Source organism: Pelophylax lessonae (genome assembly GCF_965119305.1).
Source record: "Pelophylax lessonae genome assembly, chromosome: 8".
NCBI classification, from domain to species: domain Eukaryota; kingdom Metazoa; phylum Chordata; class Amphibia; order Anura; family Ranidae; genus Pelophylax; species Pelophylax lessonae.
Genome location: NC_138775.1, coordinates 235,684,270 through 235,705,783, shown reverse-complemented (window position 1 = coordinate 235,705,783; position 21,514 = coordinate 235,684,270). Strand labels below are relative to the sequence as shown.

General features: G+C 44.3%; 1 protein-coding gene across 2 annotated transcripts in view; it reads right to left on the bottom strand.

Moving 5' to 3' along the window:
• The window catches only part of RABGAP1L (RAB GTPase activating protein 1 like), a 588,371-nt gene that overhangs the window by 509,774 nt on the left and 57,083 nt on the right, over positions 1-21,514 (bottom strand). For both annotated transcript variants that reach the window (XM_082265880.1, XM_082265881.1), the window contains exons 6-7: positions 15,460-15,570; positions 5,696-5,762 (exon numbers count right to left, since the gene is read on the bottom strand). In XM_082265880.1, coding sequence (XP_082122006.1) covers positions 5,696-5,762; positions 15,460-15,570 — 178 coding nt within the window. The remainder of the gene's footprint in view (positions 1-5,695; positions 5,763-15,459; positions 15,571-21,514) is intronic.

Here is a 21,514-nt window from a genome sequence, read left to right as displayed (position 1 = left end):
AACACTAACTGGCCCGGAGGCCACCTATGTTCAGGAATTTATTACACATTTTAATAAACTGAACTTTTGTCATGAAAAAATAAATAAAAAAATTATATATATGTATATATTTTTTTTTTTTTTTTTTCTAGTTAAACTCTTTCGTGCTCAGAGTTCAATTTTAACAGTATCAGCAAGTCTCTATTAACTATCTATATTAGGTACGACTAATTTTCATACCTAAATCATTTTTATATTTTTTTAGGAACATAATATTTGGTAAACTGTTTAAAGCCTAAATTAAACCCTCTTTAAATCGGAGAAATACATTCAAGATGCATCAAAACGGGTGTGCAAGGAGTTCAAAATATTACAGGTTCTTAATTTTCTTTAGAAATCAGCCACAGCGTAAGAAGAAAATTCTGTCCCTTGAGGGTATGCTGCAGAGTGGGACCCTTGATCTCTGTAGGGAAGCCCTGATCACATTATGGAGGTCTGACAAGCCCCCTATTGAATTAGAGAAAGAGCTCTCCAAGCAGCAGGGAGCATGATTGCAGTGCTATAGGCCTGACTTAGCAGGGGACCTGTCAGACCTCTGCAATGCAATTACATCTTCTCCACAGAAAGAAAAAACCCACTCTGTAGCTGCTGACAGAAACAGGCTTTTCTTTTCAGGCTGTGGCTGCTTTAGAAAGGAAACAAACTTTAGGGGCCACATGTGGACTTGGGGCACCGCTCAAAGCTGGAGGGAGAACAGGTGCCCCTACTGATATTAGAAAAGTGGGAGCAGGCATCCCGCACAAATTCAAAAGCGCTGACATATGTGAGGTAAGACGCCGCTCAAAACTGATCCAGTGCTTCAGATGTGGATATGGCTGTGTATGGCCTCAGCAAGCACTGCTCTGGCCACGCCCTCTGACATGTTTCGGCCCCTCCACAGAAGGCAGGCGAAACATGTCAGGGGGCGTGACTGAGGCCATACACAACTACAGTGGAGAAAACAATGAAAATTAATTTTTGACTTACCGTAAAATGCATTTCTCTGATGTTCACTGACGGACACAGCTCCTGATATTCTTAACCATTGGTTATACTGCCCCCTACAGGAGTAGGACACTAGGCAGAAAAAAAAAAGGTCTAGCTATGCCCATGGGCAGTCCCAGGGGGATACACTCCCTCTCTTTGCTATAGGCACTCAGTTTTGTTACAAGCAGTGTCAGAAGAAAGCCAACTCCCCAGAGGGGTGGGTGCTGTGTCCGTCAATGAACATTAGAAAAATGGATTTTACGATAAATCAAAAATCCAATTTTCTCTTTCGCTCATTGACGGACAAAGCTCCTGATATTCATAATCATTGGGACGTCCCAAAGCAGTGTAAAACATGAGGGGTGGGAACAGCAAAAAAATTCCCCAGGCTAAACCATAGCCAACAAGGCAAAAAAATCCCCAGGCTAAACCATAGCCAACAAGGCAACAGGAGCTCAACCAAAACAACTGGAGCCCACCTGAAAAAAAACAATACACCCTCGAAGAGGATCAGGTGCTCCTAAACCACAGCCTGCAGATGCCAACGCATCCACTTTATAGAACTTTGTGAAAGTGTGCACTGATGACCAGGTGGCTGCCTTGCAAAACTGCATGCCTGATGACGAAAAGCCCAGGAGGCACTAAGCGCCCTAGTTGAGTGCGCCTTGACAGGTAAAGGAGGAACCTGACCCCTGACGGAATAGGCCTGAATCCTCGTCTGTCTGATCCATCTGAAAATGGTCGCATAGGAAGTGGCCAACCCTTTACGAGGTCCATCCGCGAGTACAAATAAAGAGTCTGACTTCCTGAAAGACTCCATAGCTGCCAGGTACACCCTAATTGCCCAGACCACATCCATGGCATGCAAGGCACTTTCCTTGGGATGTTTCAGCCTGGGACACAGGGAAGGCAACACAATTTCTTAATTCAAATGAAAATCAGAGACAACCTTTGGGAGGAACAACAGACAGGGGCGAAGAACCACCTTATCCCTGTAAATCACCAGGCAAGGTAAACGACTGGATGACGCCACCAGTTTCAAACACCCTGCGTGCAGAGGGGATAGCCACCAAAAAGGCCACCTTCAGGGACAGCATAAGCAGGGGAATCTCTGGAAGGTTTCTCAAAGGGAGGCTTCTGGAGAACTGAAAGCACCCAATTGAGATCCCAAGGTGGCAATGGAGTGAGGGTACGCTCCAGGGAGTATGTGGCCAAAGATCGTTGGAAGAAGACCACCAAAGCCGACATCTGGCCCATTGAAGAAAGGTCAAGATCCAACCCACCGAGAAGGAGCGAGGATGAATCCCAAGAGACTCACATCGCACAATGTACGTCTTCTACGTACAATGGTAGATCTTCATAGAAGTAAATTTCCTAGCTTTCAACAGGGTAGGAATCACTGAGTCAGAAAAAAACCCTATCCTTCAGCACCTGGCATTCAACAGCCAAGCCGTCAAAGCCAGCGACTGTAAATCAGGATGGAAGATTGGTTCTTGGGATAGTAGATCCCCCTGAGAGGAAGGGTCCAAGGAACGTTGGCAACCAGCCGCACTAGGTAGGCATACCAAGCCCAGCGAGGCCAGTCCAGAGCCACTAAAATGACTGGAATCCCTTCTGCCTAGATTCTGCAGAGAAGTCTTAACAGAAGCTTGAGAGGAGGTAAGGCGTAACTCAGACGATACTGACCCCACGGGGCCACCAGTGTGTCTATGGCATCAGCAAGAGGATCCCTTGACCGAGCCACAAACCTCTGCACCTTTCTGTTGAGCTGAGATGCCAACAGATACACCTTGAGGGTGCCCCACCGGAGACACAATTTAATGAAACACCTCCAGATGAAGGGACCCTTGATCCAACGCATGCCGAATTAGGTAATCCACCAGCCAATTTTCCACCCCGGGAATGTGTAAGGTGAAGAAGGCTGAAACAAACCGTTCTGCCCACCTTAGAATGCCGGCTACCTCCAGAGCGGCCAGGACACTACTTGTGCCCCCTTGGTAATTGACATAAGCCACGGCCGTGGCATTGCCTGATTGAATGCACGCAAGACAACCCTGAAGACGATCCATCCAATGATCCAGACACAGTCTATTCGCTCACTCTTCATAGGGGTAACGCTACTTTGGTCGTCCCCACTCTTTATCGACAATTCTGTCAAAATAGGCATGGAAAGAAAACACCTTTGCCGCTCTGGATGGCTTGTGAGTGCCAAAGGGAACCTGCGCCTCCGTTGCAGCTATGTCCTCTATCTTCAGGGTCTTACACACAGAAACAATCAGTGCCTCTGCGGTTGCAGATGTGGAGGAAACATTTTATCAGAGGATTTCAGGCATAAGGTTGCAGATCCAGCAGGGAGACCCACGTCCGCGGCGACCAAATCAGGTTTAGGATCTAATAAGACAGATGAGGCAGGGGAAGGCAGGAGGCGCTTCTTGCTAGCCTGTCACCAGAAAGCCACCTTCACCAGGACACAAAGGACTCCAGGACTGCAGTCAGTGCACTGATGGATGGTCGGGACCCGGAGAGCCCCACAGCCTCAGAGAGGGGATCAGGTGGAGAAATATGCTCTTAAGATTCCATGAGTAACCAGGGGGACCCCACAAAAAGTGTAAAACACTAAAAAGGGACAATCCCCACTGCACTGGCAGCACCGCCCGGTCAACAGGCACAAGCACCAAGCAAACCTGTGTCACAATTGTATACCATATATTAATTTTTTGCTGATTTTTCCCCCACGAAAGTGGAGTTACCCTTTAAGGTTGCTTGGTTGTCGCTTGCCAACTTGAAGTTTTAGCTCCCTCCATAAATTTTCTATAAGATTAGGGTCTGCAGACTGGCTAGGCCTATCCATGACCCTAATGTGCTTCTTCTTGATCCACTCCTTTGTTGCCTTGGCGGTATGTGTTGAGTCATTGTCATGCTGAAAGACCAATCAACGGTCCATCTTCAGTGTTCTGGCTGAGGGAAGAAGGTTCTCATCCAAGATTTTACAATACATGGCCCTGTCCATTGGTCCCCTGATTGCGGCAAAGTCGGCCTGTATCTTTAGCACAGAAAAAGCCCCAAAGCATAATGTTTCCACCTCTGTGCTTGGCTGTAGGGATGGTTTTCTTAAGGTCATAGTCAGCAAGTCAGCATTTTTTTACTCTAAACATGGCGAGTCGAGTTCATGCCAAAGAGCTCAATTTGGGTCTCATCTGACCACAGCACTTTCTCTCAATCCTTCTCTGAATCATTTAGATGTTCATTGGAAAACTTGAGGGGGGCATGTACATGTGCCTTCTTGAGGAGGGGGACCTTGCGGGCGCTGCAGGATTTCAATCTATGGCGGCGTATTGTGTTAGCAAAAGTTTTTTTGGTGACTGTGGTCCCAACTGCCTTGAGATCATTCACAAGCTTCTCATGTGTAGTTCTGGGCTGATCCCTCACTTTTCTCACGATCATCCTTACCCCATGAGGCAAAATCTTGCATGGAGCTCCAGACAGAGGGCAATTGATGGTCATTTTGTATTTCTTCCATTTGCGAATAATCTTTCCAACAGTTGTCTCCTTCTCAGCAAGGGTCTTTCTGAAGGTCTTGTAGCAGATTTCAGCCTTGTGAAGATCTTTGGTCATGCCCACTGTGGTGAGGTTTGAATGGAAGAAAGATTCTGTGGACAGGTGTCTTTAATACACCTAAGGAGTTGTCCTTAGGAGAACCTTCTTAAATTGGCAGGACCAATCTGTGTACCACATGAGCACATACTGTAGCCTCTGTGGAGCCAGAATTATTGTTGGTTGGTAGGGGTTCAAATATTCTGTCTCTATCATTTTAAATACACCTATGATAAAAATTATAGACGCTTTATTTCTTTCTAAGTGGGCAGAAAATCTGCAAGGGATCAAACAATTATTTTCCCTACTGTATATCCACAATCAGAAGCAATGGATCAAGCTTGTCTTATCCCACAAAAAACTTTAAGGGCCAGTAAACACCTGTGCAACTCTGTTGCGTTGCTGTGCAATTCCTGTAAGATCCCTTGCAGTATGATTTTCAGCCCATTCATTTGAATTGCACCAGATTGCACAAAAAGTAGCGCACGCACTACTTTTTAAAAAATGCACTGCATTAAATCACGATACTGCAGTGCCATAGAATCTGCTGCACGCAAATGTAATGCGTTTGCACTCTGCATTTGGGGTACTGTTAATGTATTGGCATCCGCAGCAGATCGCAATGGCAGTGCATTTTGAATGCAGTGTGGGAAAATTTTTTGATTATAAAAAATCTATGTTTTAATTAATTTCTTTTTTACTCGATTTTAATAATGAAATAAACCTATAGCACTGTATCAGGGCAAAGTGATCATTTCTCTTGTTATTCCCCCCACCCCCTTGCTTCTCCTGTTTATATTCATCATCCATATGCTACCCTATTACTCGGTAGGATATGGAGAGCATGTGACCTCTTCCCAGGATGCAGTGCCACAGGCCTGAGTGCCACATTGGCAGGCCTGAACAGTATCAGCTGACACAGAGGAAGACGCTCGGGCACCATCCAACACTACTCATACTCGAAGTTTGGAAATTATACTGTTTCTGCCTAATATGATATGTTCGGAAGTAATTTGTACCTAATTGTCCAATGCCCCTAAAATGAAACAAAAACAGTTCCCTGATATAGCAGTGAAGGACACAATATAATACTTACCATATCCAGAAGATGCATGTCGCTGTTCTTAACATTTTTGCCAGGACTGAGAAGCATCCCAAAGCACCTGTTACAAGGGGCATATAAAATAGTGTGATTATTAATATACTACAAATCCATAGATGTGACTCAAAATCAAATCAAACCGAAAAACAGGTGTTCCTGCAAAGCAGAAAGTAAATGGTGAACTCTCTCATTGCCCTCACCACTGAACACAGCTGACCTTAAGAGAAACCATCTGATGAATTAAAAACTGACACTAATCAAACTGACACTAATCAAACTCTTGAGTCCATCACTGCTTTCTGTGGTTCCTCGCACTGAACCCTACTGTGTCCTGGATTGAGGTGGTGGTTGGTGGGAGAAACCACTGAAAACAGTGGAGGACACAGGTGTGCAACATTCACAAAACGTAGGAATCTGAAGTGACTTCAAGCTTTACCCTGGGCACTAAACAAAATATACCTTTTCACTGGTCCCACCCCGTACTGCAAGGGTTAAATACTCATTTAGTTTAGGAGTGTAGAGTAAGGCTGGCCATACACGGTTCAAATCTCGAACGGTTCAACAGGAACCGGCTGCAATTCCAACCGTTAATGGGCAGGCTAAATATGTACCAAGTTGATTGATTGATCAATAAACTTAGGTACAACCAGCCTGCTGGATTCTCCTGTGATTAATCAATAGTGGCAGGAATAGCCTCTAACGATAACGGCTTCCCTCATTCACAATTGCCCGGCAGGAGGGATTCCCCTGTTAGCACTGTCTGTTTTGATGGGGGAATTGTGGGAACAGGTTGCAGGAAAGACATTTGCACCATGTATGGCAGGCCTTAAGGTGCATTATGTACCCCATCCCTTGGTCCAGCACTGTTCTCTTCTACCAGTAGCTCTGGGCTGTGAGCGATCCCACAGTCTCAACACGCTATTACCCTGCATTGTACGTGGAGAAGTTGAGCATGCAGCGAGGTGGTAGTGCTGGACAGTTCAGATGGATGAAGGTAAGCTGCTGGAGCAAGGAAAAGGGTAAGTACTACACCTTATCCCTGCACCTCTAGGCTAACAGAGCATTTAAGACTTGCAGTATGGGGGGTAGTTGCAGGCAGCGGGGTGATGTTAAAGCAAACCTTACAGAACTATAGTTTTTGTTATTGCTGAGCATCTTCTGGAAATACTATTTGCCTGGATGTCATACTGATCTAATGGCTTTCATTCTTTCTGAGTTGATGGCCTGAAGGATGTATGAACCTCTACTGGATTAGATCCAGAACTACAACAAGATATTGATGTATGACAGACAGGCAACTAGATTTTGCAGAATGAAATGTCATCCACAGCAATCTCCATAGTACCTGAGAGAGATTTCTCCTAAATGATAAAATTATAGGCTCCTTAAGGACTTGTTTACACTTGTTTCAAAATGTGGCATTGGACACTGTTTTTAACGCTCTGAATACCAATCAAAGCACCTGTCACTAAATAAAATGGTTACCTTACAGTCCGGTTTACACATTGTGTCTGCCTTGCTTCCCTTGAAAAATTATACACCATGTCTCTTTTTTGGTGCTTCAAAGGGTCTCCAAAGCCTCCATAGAAGTCTGTAACAAAGCTAGCTAACAGCACCTGCAGCTTTTGAGAGGCTTTTATTCAGCTTTAGCTTTGCTTTGGAGGTATTGCAGGTATGAGATATCCAATTACAGAACTGGAAAGGCGTCATCAGCAGTCACTTTTGTTTCATGTGTATATATTCTGGAAGTGTCTGGTGCAGACATCACATCTGGTGTACAGCAAAGAGCAGCATGAAGGTGAGCTGGGTCTGGACTGGAGCAACTAGCAGAAGCACACATGGTGCGCAACATAGGAACGCTATAGGAGAAACTAGCAATGTCACACATGGTGCGCAGCATGGAAGAAATATAGTAGGAGGTGAGCGGGAACCAGAGAAAGAGGAGGATCAACAAACAAAGGACCAGCAGAGCTGGGGGTACTACTGAGTAGGGGAACAGCAGAGCTGGAGGTTACTACTTAGTGGGGAATCAGCAAAGCTGGGGATACTACTGAGCAGAGCTAGGAGTACTACTGAACAGGGTATCTGCTGAATGAGGGTACCAATGGGCTGGGGATCTGCTGAACAGTGGTACTAATGAGCTGGGGATCTGCTGAATGGGGGAACTTCTGGTTGGGGTTCTACTGGGCCCCTTTAAAATAAATAGAAAAGCAACACACACACACAGGGCATTTTTCCAAACTTCTTTATAGCCTCAAAAAGCATCACTGAAGCATCACAAACACATCAAAAAAGCACGTTGAAGTGGTAGGCGCTTTAATGTATGGTAAAGTCGAAGCAAGTGTAAATGAGCCCTAAAGGTGACACTAGAGATTTTGGGCAGGTGGTGCTGGATCTCTGCAGATGAATACTAGGATCTGCTAAGCTGCAGTAGGGATTATGATGACACCTTACATGCTGATGATGCCGTTTTCTTTATACATGTCAGGTTTGGGAAATTCTGGAGCGAGCTCAAAAAAAAAAAAAAAAAAAAAAAAAAAAAGAGAAGCCAGCAAAACATTGCAGCTTTTGATGTAGTGAGCCAATTGACATGGCAGGGAATGGCACAAGCAGGAACTCCATTAACACGTTTTCTCGGTTTATATGCAAAGCTAGTGGGTGGCCAGCATCCATTTAAAACTTAAAATCCAGTTTTGGACGCTTCAACTACCCCCTGAAGTTCTTTTGCACAACACTGTACAGTGATGATATATCATTTTATGTTATCATTCTATGTTCAAGCACATGAACAGATTATGCAAAAAAGGAGGGTGGAGTGCGGTATTACCAGACTTCACTGCCCAAGCCTCTGTGAAACATTAAATATTAATATGCAAGAAACAAGGGTTTAGTGGTTCAGGACTAAAGAGCAAAAATACCACCAGCAACCAAGCTCCCACTTTTTAAGTGAGCACTTAGAGGTCTGACAAAATAATGAGAAAATGTGCAGAACTGCCGCACCACAGGCCCAGAAATGGAAAAACGATAACAACTGTTTGAAAGCATGACATTCTTTGTGTTGCACAGTGTGGAACAGGAAATGAACAGAACATAATTGGGGTGAGGAGAGGATCAAGAACAAGCAAGCTGATGAAATGATAGAAGCGGCATTCCTTTGGCCAGATCAGACGGTTTGGGAACTGAAGCCAAGGGACAGTGAATAAAACAGCGGCGTCATTCAAGTGGAGCTGCTGTATGCAGGAAAGACAAGGATATGAGATGCATTCACCAGCCAAGGTTCACAACAGCAAGAAAAATACTCAATATCCGACATTAACAGGACTCATACGGCGCTAATCAGAATAATTATGACAGGATGTCAACATTTTTGGTTTCATATTCAGTAAAGCAATTAATATCTAAAAGTGCTAACTCTTAAAACTCAGCTCCAGTACTCCCACCCCCTTCTACCCAACTTTCCTCGAACTTTTAGGTGCAGTAACCCATAGCAACTAGACAGAATTCACTCTGCTGAATTCAGATCCATACAAGACAGATTTTGATTGGCTGTTATAGGTAACTGAATTTAAAATATACTGCCACCTTTTTTCACCTCTAAAATATCCAGAAAAACCCAGTAAACCTGCCAGTCTTCTTTTTGTAAAAATTTCCTTCTGCACTGTCAACGCTATCCACGGGTTCAGACTTGAATTATCATTTAGTTAGCAATGGGAACAGCAAGTCTGCCTGCAATTTCCTAGTCAGCCTGTGTCATCACAGGGTGTCTTCTAGCACTGTAAAGTTTGACAGCAGCCACTGCTACTGAGAAAAGTTACACCACTTGCCCACCTTCTCTGCCATCAACAAAATTTGCATTACTGTTCTCCCACAATGCACTGCGTTCAGTGAATGAAGGTGAAGCAGTAGAATGACAGGATCTTCCCTGGGACAACAGCAAATGTTGAGTGAATGGCCAAGAGGGCAGAAAGGGGGCAGACGAGCAGCACAACTTTTCTCCGGGGCCGGGGTCCAGTAGAAGATAGGTTTCAAGTAGAAGAATAGTCAGTATGCAATCCAAAAGGTTGGCAACACTCTTAAAAGCAATAAAAAGAAGAAAAAAAAATTGGCCTTATAAGGCCGTTGGGCTGAAGTGACTTTTGACGTCGCTTCGGTCCACCAAGGGCATAGAGTCGAGTGTGGGCCTTCTTGCCTATCAGGAGAGGGGATCGGATCGTTCTCCCCACTGCCGATGGCTCCGGTAAGCAGGGAAATCGACCAGGAAGCGGCGGGAGGGGGGGGGGGGGGTGTCACTTCTCCAATAAAAGTGATCCCGTAGCGAATCCACCGCTGGGACCACTTTTATGTGAAAGAGGACCACCGACCGTGTAAGAAAATACCAGGGTTGTGGCAGCTATCTGCTGCCATAACTCCGGTATTTAACGTCAAAACAGCAACGTAAATACACGGTGGGCAGTCTGGAAGTAGTTAAATACACTATTCTAATAAATTTACATAATGCAGCAATATTCACATATGTAGGAGACCCAACATGGAGGTGTAACTTGTACTGACTAGTATTTCAAGGTTCCTTTTCTTTTTCTCCATCACTCAGCTAATATGACCCAAAGCTGATGAAGAGAGGCAGGGGAGGGTCAAACAAGGTTTATACAGGCGACTGGCATCCTCCTTATCAAATGATGATGTCAATAGTTGTTAGGAGGTTAGAAGCTAGAAGGTCGTAATGGTGCATAATGAAAACCCGTAGGTTTGTGTAACTAAAATGCAGGCTTCATCCACCCGCTGTCTTGTAATACATTTTTGGGCAATTTTTAGACAATTTGCCAAGGCACCCTGGTTGAAAAAGGCTGGTCTAAGCTATGAAAGCACTAGTCCGCTGTAATGTATACTGAAGACCTGATGGTGGTCTTTCCCTATTTATCAAAAAAAAAAAAAAAAAATTAGCCCAGGCTGTGTTCACCCCTTTCCTCCCACAACAGTCTTTGGTGCAATTATTTCAATCTGTTCTCTGACAAGTCCAAAACTCCCAATTACTTTGTCACAGATATCGGGGAATATCTGCTCTATGCTCTGTCAGACAAGCCTAACAAAAGCTGCAATGAAGCAAAACTTCAAAAGTTAACGTTTAATTATCAATATTAAAATAATAACAGGGTGTCACATGAAAGGATTATCTGTAATGGGGGCAGGTATCAATGGATGGTGGCTATGAAGCTATACACAAAGAGCTTTATTACAGCCAACATAAAAGTAATTATATAGATTGAATAAAGAATCTGACTTATCGCTAGAGCTGCACCATTCTGGATAAAATAAGAATCACAATTTTTTTGCTTAGAATAAAAATCATAATTCTCGCACGATTCTCGGCGTAACATCTTTCACATTTTAGAAAAAAAAAAAATGGGCTAACTTTACTTTTTTTTTTTTTTAATTTATGAACGTATTTTTTTCCAAAGAAATTGTGTTTGAAAGACCGCTGCGAAAATACAGTGTGATATAAAATTGCAACTGCCATTTTATGTTCTAGGGTCTCTGCTAAAATATATATACAGTATCTCACAAAAGTGAGTATACCCCTCGCATTATTTAAATATTTTATTACCGTATATACTCGAGTATAAGCCGACCCGAGTATAAGCCGAGGCCCCTACTTTTACCACAAAAAGATGGGAAAAATCATTGACTCGAGTATAAGCCTAGGGTGAGAATGCAGGGTGGCGGGCATTGTACAGGAGAATGCAGGGTGACTGGCATGGTACAGGAGAATGCAGGGTGACTGGCATGGTGCAGGAGAATGCAGGGTGACTGGCATGGTACAGGAGAATGCAGGGTGACTGGCATGGTACAGGAGAATGCAGGGTGACTGGCATGGTGCAGGAGAATGCAGGGTGACTGGCATGGTGCAGGAGAATGCAGGGTGACTGGCATGGTGCAGGAGAATGCAGGGTGACTGGCATGGTGCAGGAGAATGCAGGGTACTGGCATGGTACAGGAGAATGCAGGGTGACTGGCATGGTGCAGGAGAATGCAGGGTACTGGCATGGTACAGGAGAATGCAGGGTACTGGCATGGTACAAGAGGATCCGGGGTTGTTGGCATACTACAGGAGATGCAGTGCTGTGGGCATGGTACATCTCTATGGGGGAATCGGATGGGAACGGACCGTCGGTCCGTTCTCATCCGATCTGATCGACGGATGGAAAATAGGGTTTCCATCCATCCAGATTTGACGGATCGGATCGATGTCAGCGGACATGTCCGCTGACATCCGATGCCCCATAGGGATGCATGGGGGGACCATTCAGATCCGCCAAAAAAACGGACAGGCGGATCTGAACGGTCCGCCTGTGTGAAAGGGGCCTTACTGATAAGAGAACACTGGGCGGGAACCTATGATCAGCTCTTCCCACTCTGTATACGCCCACTGGCTACACAGGAACAGTGCCCCTCCCTGGAAGTGATGTCACTAGCTTGCTGCTCTTGGACTCATCAGGAAGAGGACCTCAAGTCATGTGACAGCACTGAATACTGCAAAATAAAGGGAGAAAAACTGGGATTTTTTTTTCATTTTGACACATAAGGCTGAACTCATCTTACATTAATGATTGCAGGGGAGAATTTATTGTATTAGGCTGGACTTCCTGTTTAAATATACAATTGAAAGTATTCTTAGGTCTGTTTGTTTGATAGCTTGAAAAAAAAAAAAAACTGCTGATTCTGGCAGAAATCCAGTAAACTTCAACCTTTCAGTGTTATCTGCCTATGCAAATATTAAAATGCAGACTGTCCTAAGTATTGCACGTATGTGATACTGAGCCTTTGTGTCTGAAAGATCTGCAATCCAAAGAACAAAATGGGCAGATCAGCAAGTCAGGCAAGGGAGGAAAAAGCTCAATTATGCTACACATACTCCAGCCATAAAATGGGACAGGCTCGATCTGCCTTGCTGCAGCTTCTAATGCATACAACGAGAAGCTCACAGTGTGCAGTGAAATAAGAGTAACAATTTTGATACAGGAGAGGAGCCTGTAATATGTCTTGAAACTAATAAATAAATGTATTAGTCTTGATTAGACAGCCAAGCGCACCTCATCAATAAGATTCACTTGACTAGACCCACCACCTGCTGGATTCATTACAAGCATGTTAGTGAAAGTATGCAAAATACAAAAAGATGGAGCCAAAGGCGTAACTAGATCCTTTAAGGCCCTGGTGAAAGAAACCATGAAGGGCCCCCCCTGACGCCGGGGCCCTTTCCTCTGGTCATAAGGCCCTTCCCACTGGTCCCAGGGCCTATTACTTACCATTGTTGGGCCCTTTAAAAGGCTTGGTTTATGCTGCTGCCACTTATCATGTGACTTGTGACACAAAGTCACGCGACAAGTCAAAACACATTCATTTCAGTGGGTGCCGTCTAATACTTTTTGCAACTGTGGAGTGATTTGAGTGCCATAGACTGCAATGGTAAATCACAAAAGATGCAAGGAAGTCACAAGGAAATTGCAATCAAGTCGCATAACTGGGGTCGCAGCACATGTTCTGCAGCGAACCCCTTCCTGCTATCTTGGGGCTCCCCCACAGTGGTGGAACATTAGGGCCCAGTCGCAAGTGTGACCTTTGCAACTCTAGATGTTCCGCTGTTCTGTCGAAAACTCCAACTCGCCAAAATCTCCAACCACGTCCCTTCCGGTGACCCTACAGCAGCAATAATTGGAGATTTCGATGAATTACTGTTTTCACTAAACACCAGGTAAGGAGGAAAAAAGTTGTCGCCACCTTGGAGACGGCCATGTTGTTAGTAGTGGGCAGACTAACAATGTCTACTCATTATAGCATGTACTGAAGTGTATAGGCTGCCGGTGGTCTGTGAAAACAGCAACTCGTCGTAATCTCCAATTATTGCTGCTGTAGAGTTCCCGGAAGTGACGTGGTTGGAGATTTGGGCAAAACACCCCCACTGGCCTGAGTACATAAGTGGAAATTATATGCAGACGTTCACACCAGATGCCTACTTGTGTGTTTTTGAACTGAATCTAGAGTGCATGCACAGTGTTTGCCATGTATTCCAATGGCCCTAGTTAACATCAGTGCACCATGTGCTTTCATCAAACGTACAAGCTGCTGCGTTTTTTCTCATCTGGAATGCATCAAAATACGTGTTTTCAAGAGAGAAAAGAGCGATGGGCTGGGCCGAGCCCAGTTCTGTGTGTCTTATGGACACACAGAGTGGGGCTTGGGAGTGATAATGCATGAGTGCCCCCATAGCAAGCGGCTTACTATAGGGGCATTAGGTGGGAGGGAGGAGCCAGGAGCACCGGCGGAGGACCCAAACGAGGAGGATTAAGGCATGGTATTGCACTGAGCAGGGAAGTATAACATGTTTGTTATATAAAAAGAAAAATGGGAGCCTTTAGTATTACTTTTAGGCTGGTCATCTTTTTTTTTTGCCAGTATCCTGAACAAAAGAAAAAAGACATACAACGTGGATTGAGGAATGATTAGTGGCTCCAGTCACTGATCAGTGTATTCTGATTGGGAGAGTGTTTGGGAGGTCATGGAATTCCTCCAGCCACACAAACAAGGTGGATCAGCTGCAGTTGCTGATCAGGAAATGTTCCAATGTGTCCCTTCAACAGAAGTCAATTACATAAACAACCTCTGTCAAGTGGGAGTTGACAAGTGTGTGGTCTCCCTAGGGCAGGGGTCTTCAAACTATGGCTCTCCAGTTGTTCAGGAACTACAATTCCCATCATGCCTTCTCATGTCTGTGAATGTAAGAGTTTTATAATGCCTAATGGGATGTGTAGTTCTGCAACAGCTGGAGGGCCTTAGTTTGAGGATCCCTGCCCTAGGGACTCTCGCTAATGCTTCTTTCACACGGTCCACCTCCGTAGGCGGATCCGTGCTGCTCGGCGGGGGATCGATACACAGATCCCCGCTGAGCAGGCGGATGACAGCTCCATCTCCGCTCTGTGTGCGGAGAGTGAGGTGTCAGAGCCCCATGCATCTCTATGGGGGAATCGGACGAGAGCGGACCGCCTGTCCGCTCTCATCCGATCCCCTGGATGAATGGAAAATAGGGTTTCCATCCGTCCGGATTTCACGGACAGGATCGGATGCGGATGGCAGCGGGTGTCAGCGGACATGTCTCCGCTGACATCCGCTGCCCCATAGGGATGCATGGAGGATCCGATCAGATCCGCCTAAAAAACTGACAGGCTGATCTGATCGGATCGCTCGTGTGAAAGGACCCTAACAGGGACACTTAAAACACTTATCTACTGATTGTTAAAATATGTAAAAATGTGCATGTCCATAATAGCCTGGCCACAAGTTTACTTTAACCCCTTGACCTCCGGAAGATTTACTTTACAGGGGTAGATAGATTAGGCTTAAAATGTGGGTGGGAGTAGATTTAGGATTAGTTAAGTTTTGCCTTTACTTTCACTTAAACGTAAATCTGTTCACACAGGAACAGAGCTGAGAATGTCAACCAGCTGGAGGTCCCACCTCTGTCACCTGTTTCCTCTTGGTGTAAGGAAAATTGTCAGAAGTGATTCATTTTGATGGCAGAGGAACAAAGCAGCAGATAGAAATGACACTTGGTGCTCTTATCTGAGACAAGTATACACTATGGAGGGATGTGCTTTGTTTATATTTCATGTCTGAGGTTTACAACCACTTTAAAGCAATTACATTTCTCTAATGAAACACACGAAGTGACAAGTAAAAATGCATGGCACCAACTTTGTCCTCACCTTTCCACCAACAGCTCCTTGTTTGACATCTGCTGGACTGTAATGACCACTTTCTTCTCCGTTCCCTGTCTGAGTTTGAAGAACAGCTTATCTCGATCTTTGGGTACAGGACTGCAGAAAGCAAGAAATAAAGAAGAATTATTGAAATTACTAAGTGCAAACACACAGTTCCTAAAGTTCTATCAAAGCAAAGCAACTACTAAAGTGTTCCTAGCATGTTTGGAAGTGGAAGTCCAGTCAAAACACTTTCGTTTTAGGGTGGGGAATGATATGACTAAGCTCTATAAAGCAAGAAATGTATTAGCAGTCTCCATTCTCTTGCTGTACTGTGAATGTCATTTCAAACATATGAAATAAAGAAGTTGGTTTTTACCAGTGCAGTCATCCATACATACAGTGCATACGGAAAGTATTCACAGTGCTACACTTTTTCCACATTTTGTTATGTTACAGCCTTATTCCAAAATGGATTGAATTCATGATTTACCTCAGATTTCTACAAACAATACCCCATAATGACAACGTGAAAGAAGTTTGTTTGAAATCTTTGCAATCTACTGAAAATAAACAGGGAAAAAAAAAAAAAAAATCACATGTACATTAGTGTTCACAGAAAGGCTCAGCACTTAGTTGAAGCACCTTTGGCACAAATTACTGTACAGCCCCGAGTCTTTTTGAGTATGATGCTATAAGCTTGGTTGGCACACCTATTTTTGGGCAGTTTATCTCATTCTTCTTTGCAAGACCGGTCAAGCTTATTCAGGTTGGATGGGGAGCGTCGGTGCACAGCCATTTTCAGGTCTCTGCAGAGAAGTTCAATCAGGTTTAAGTCTGGGCTCTGATTCGGCCACTCAAGGACATTCACACTTTGTTATCTTGGCTATGTGCTTAGGGTCGTTGTCCTGTTGGAAGATGAACCTTTGCCCTATTCTGAGGTCCAGAGTGCTCTGGTACAGGTTTTCACCAAGGATGTCTCTGTACATTGCTGCATTTATCTTTCCCTCGATCCTGACTAGTCTCCCAGTTCCTGCCACTGAAAAACATCCCCACAGCATGATGCTGCCACCACCATGCTTCACTGTAGGGATGGTATTGGCCAGGTGATGAGTGATGCCTGGTTTCCTCCAGACATGACGCTTGCCATTCAGGCCAAAGAGTTCTATCTTTGTTTCATCAGACCAGAAAGTTTTGTTTCTTATGGTTGGAGAGTCCTTCGGGTGCCTTTTGGCAAACTCCAGGCTGGCTGTCATGAGCGTTTTTGCTGAAGATTGGCTTTCGTCTAGCCATTCTACCATACAGGCCTGATTGGTGGAGTGCTGCAGAGATGGTTGTTCTTCTGGAAGGTTCTCCTCTCTCCACAGAGAAATGCTGGAGCTCTGTCAGAGTGACCATCAGGTTCTTGGTCACCTCCCTGACTAAGGCCCATCTCCCCTGATCGCTAAGTTTGGCAGGGCGGCCTGCTCTAGGAACAGTCTTGGTGGTTCACAACTTATTCCATTTACGGATGATGGAGGCCACTGTGCTCATTGGGACTTTCAATGCTGCAGAATTTTTTCTGTACCCTTTTTCAGATCTGTGCCTCGATACAATCATGTCTCGGAGGTCTACAGACAATTCCTAGGAATTCATGGCTTGGTTTGTGCTCTGACATGCAACGTTAACTGTGGGACCTTATATAGACCGGCGTGAGCCTTTCCAAATCATGTCCAATCAACTGAATTTACCAAAAGGTGGACTCCAATAAAGTTGCAGAAACATCTTAAGGATGATCAGTGGAAAACGGGATGCACCTGAGCTAAATTTTGAGTGTCATGGCAAAGGCTGTGAATACTTATGTACATGTGATTTTTTACTTTTTTATTTTTAATACATTTGCGAAGATTTCAAACAAACTTCTTTTATGTTGTCATTAACGGGTATTGTTTGTAGAATATGGAGGAAAATAATCAATTTAACTCATTTTGAAATGAGGCTTTAACATAACATGTGGAAAAAGTGAGGCGCTGTGAAAACTTTCCTGGATGCACTGTATTTAGAAATGAATTCAGGTGTGTGTATATATATATATATATATATATATATATATATATATATATATATATATATATATATATATATATATATATATATATTTTTTTTTTTTTTTTTTTTTTGTGCATGGCTACATTGGTCCAGCCTAGACCAAAGTAAGTAAACATCTTCCATACCTGCCACTACTATAGTGATCCTCACTGTCTTCTGGTCCTGTGTCAAGTGTCTACCATGCTGCATAGTAACCACAGTGGGTCACTTGCTTGACAAGGGTGCCATTCAAAGAACGCCTTGCATTTTTCTAAATGAATGCAAAATGTTCTCTCATTGGAAGAGGGGGAGAGGTGGGGCAGTGATGTCTGTCTTGCATGGTTTTACAGGCACCTCTCCTGTCCTGAAAATGCTTAGTCTGATTTTACTGCACAATGTGAGCTTTTGAAGTGTGCTTTAGAAACAGCAACAAGTCAAATAAAGTTCTCATTATTTCCAGGCTGCAGCATCATTGAGTCTAGCGATTGCCAAATAGTGGTCCATAGACCACTGATGGTCCACTATAAAATATTAGTGGTCTTTAGGGGTTCTGCCGCAAATCAACATTGTGGCAGATGTATACAGCTCAGTGTTGCTTCCAGTTATGTTCTCAATGCGCACTGACAGTCAATACTGTAAGCACACATTGATACCCGATGCCTCCTCTGTAGTTCAGGCTCCAGGAAACTCAGAGGGAGGCACCTGGAGTAGCGCAGAGAGCAAGAGGTGAAGGAGGGGACTTCCAACGGCAGCACTGATGGCAGACTGTGGGAGAGAACACAGAGCTTGAGCACATGGCTGGATAAGGAGGTGAGATCAAACGAGGAGTCTGTATAAGGCAGCAGTGTGATGCAGAACGCAGGGAGAGGGGCAGAGAGCCAGAGCATTGTGTGTACAAGGCAGCAGTGTGATCCAGGACAAGAGGGTCAGAAAGCCAGGTCATTGTGTGTATAAAAAGGCATGCAAAATTTTTGTTAGTAGTCCGCCAGATGTCTTAAAATAAAAACCCTGGCTGCCAATTTTCATTTAGTGGATTATATTTTTTAATCATGAACCCTCAGCATCACAGTGGGAGTTACCTAGGACCATCTACATGGAAGTGCTGTCTGCCTAGGGATGTCTATAGCTCCAGACTGACATCCACCCACCAAGGCATTTTAATATTTGCATAACTCCCATGAAAAAAACCCACTGCTTGCATCAGGGTTGAAGACTCTAGAGCAGGGGTCTCCAAACTATGGCCCTCCAGTTTTTCAGGAACTACAATTCCCATCATGCTTAGTCATGTCTGTGAATGTCAGAGTTTTAGAATGCCTCATGGGTAGGGCTGCCACCTCATCCCTTTAAACCAGGACACATATTAATTGCACAGGTTCTGTGGCTGATTAAGATAGTAATTAAACTTACTTACTGCCTTATATGCATTATATACATTATATTAGCCTCAGAACCTGTGCAATTATTATGTTTCCTGGTTTAAAGGGATGATGTGGCAACCCTACTCATGGGACATGTAGTTCTGCAACAGCTGGAAGGCCGTAGTTTGGAGATCCCTGCTCTAAAGAAAAGTACTGAGGCAGGTTACTGTGATGTTTTTAGGAAGCCTCCTACTAGGCCCTTCCACCAGCCAAGCTCTGCCTTCATTGCATTGAGAATCACAGAGACCCACTGGTAAAATCACTAAAATAGGGTATGAAATGAAAAAAGCAGCTGTAAAAATTTGCAATGCCATATGCATTTCTACCCTGAGATTATAGATGGGACATTTGAAAGTATTTCAAAGACGTGATGTGCGACAAATCAGTCTCATTTGTTGAGTCACAGTGCCTTTAAGAAGAGGCTTGTGTACAAGAAGTGGGCCCAGGCAGATGTCTGGATTCAAGCTGGCACGCTGTTCTCTAGTAATTTCAGAAAGAGGCACAATGTGCTTTTATAATCCTCTTTGTAAAGAGCTCATTCTAAGATTCCCACATTGAAGTGAAATTTGACAGCGAAGCGCTGAAACAAGGAAACATGCTGCAATGTGAATACAGCTGCTTATCCTTAATACACAAATAAGTGGCAAATAAAAGATCCTTTCTTAATAATCTATTTTTTTAAAGCCTTTCACAACATTTTTATGTGAGAGCAGAAACTGCAATTTTCCACCCAGGCCGGTGAATGCAGAGATGACAGCCATTGTAATCTGCCATTGTGACATTAGCATGACGATTAAGGCACAGCTTCAGCAAGCCAGACAGAAAAAGATTGCACTGTCTAACTGACAGAATGGCTTTTCCAGCTCAGTTTCAGAAGCAGAAAAGTAACCCGTAATGACAAAGTATAAAAACAAAGTCAGACATTACAGTGATTACACAGCACTCTTCAGAAAACACAGTAATAAAATAAGAAGAAACATTCATACATTGAATTACTCTATACAGTACATCCAGCTGGAATTTAAAATCAGGTCTGTTTACACATCCTTCCATTACGCAGACTTAAAAGGAGAAGTACAGCAAAAGCTCATTTGGCTGTACTTCTATGGATCACAGGAGTGCAGTTCGTTCTGCACTCCAGTGACCAATTTTCAGCAGACAGCGGGCTTCAGCCCGCTGTCTTCTGACATCACAGGGCCAGTTCAGGCTGGGTAAAGATTACGTCTATTTCATTGGGATCCGCCCAGCCAGCCGCTCCTGCCCCCTACACTGCCCAGTGCTCCAGTGATCGTGGAGTGCCGAGCAGAGTGCCAGGGACTTACAGTCACCAGCTCTTTGCTCACAGATCGCTGAGAACCGAGCGATCAGCAGTGTGTGACCGCTCGGTTCTCAGTCTTAGAGTCGGCGGGGCACAGATGCTGCATCAACCCAGGTAAGTAGGATTTAAAAAAAATAAAATAAATCCTCAACTCCTCTTTTAAAGAAGATACTGTATGATCTCTGAAAATTGAGCTGAAAGGGGCAAGCAGAGGGTAAAGTACAAGTCACCAGTCTTCCTGGAACTAATCTTTCCCCATTACTGACTTACAATGCTTTGTTCAACACAGTGCTTCTGCACAGTGTTGGCCACCTTGATAGAGGAAGGAATTTGCTTCCTCATATCAGTGCCTCCAGCAAGGAGAACAGTATGGCTGGCCATACATTATTTTCTTGCATTTAATCAGTGGGTTGAATGAAAGAAAATTAAATCGATTCCCCCATCCACCCATTCGATGTGGATAGGGGAAAGCCCTCATCTGGGAAGTATTGTATTCTGAAAGCGGAGAGACCAACCTGCTGTCAGAATACACTCATCAGCATCTCTGGCCAACGCAAGCAGCACCGATCGAGCAAATTTATTCCAACAGACTGGTTGTAGAAGAGATCATCTTGATCTACTTTTGTACAACCAGCCAGCCCATAGATGGATCAAAATTCGGACTGTCCCTGCTAAACTGGCCAAAATTTAGATTCATCTATGGCTGGTTAAGGCAGCACAGTAGCGACATCACCAAATCTCATTTCAAATCTTCTGCACCCAAAAGCCTAAATTATCAGCAAGGGTCTGGCTAGGCCGAGGGAAGTCCTCTCTAGAAAAATTAAGATTTTTGTACTTAACGTAAAATCCATTTCTCTGACTTCATTGACAGACACAGCGCTCCATATTCAGAACCATAGGGTTAAACCACCCCCTATAAGAGTAGGCCAGTAGGCAGAAAAAACAACTTGGCTATGGTCTTACATCTGTCAAACCCAAAACCACGCCCACCTGTCAAAATTCTAAATCTAGTGGCATCAACTGCATCTCTCCATGCTGCCAATGCAGGAGTACAAAGCATTCTTTCCAGATTCCAATGCTGTAGATCCACAAGTTTGGGTACATCCCCACCCATCATATAATACTGCAGCAGCCCTGAAGAAGGGAGAGTCTTTGTTCCCCGTTTGTACTTCTAATTGGACACCGGGCGTTCCTTTCACCCACCCCCACTAACAAATGCGGGAAACAAGCTCAAGGCCGTACCCAGAGGTAGTAGCCC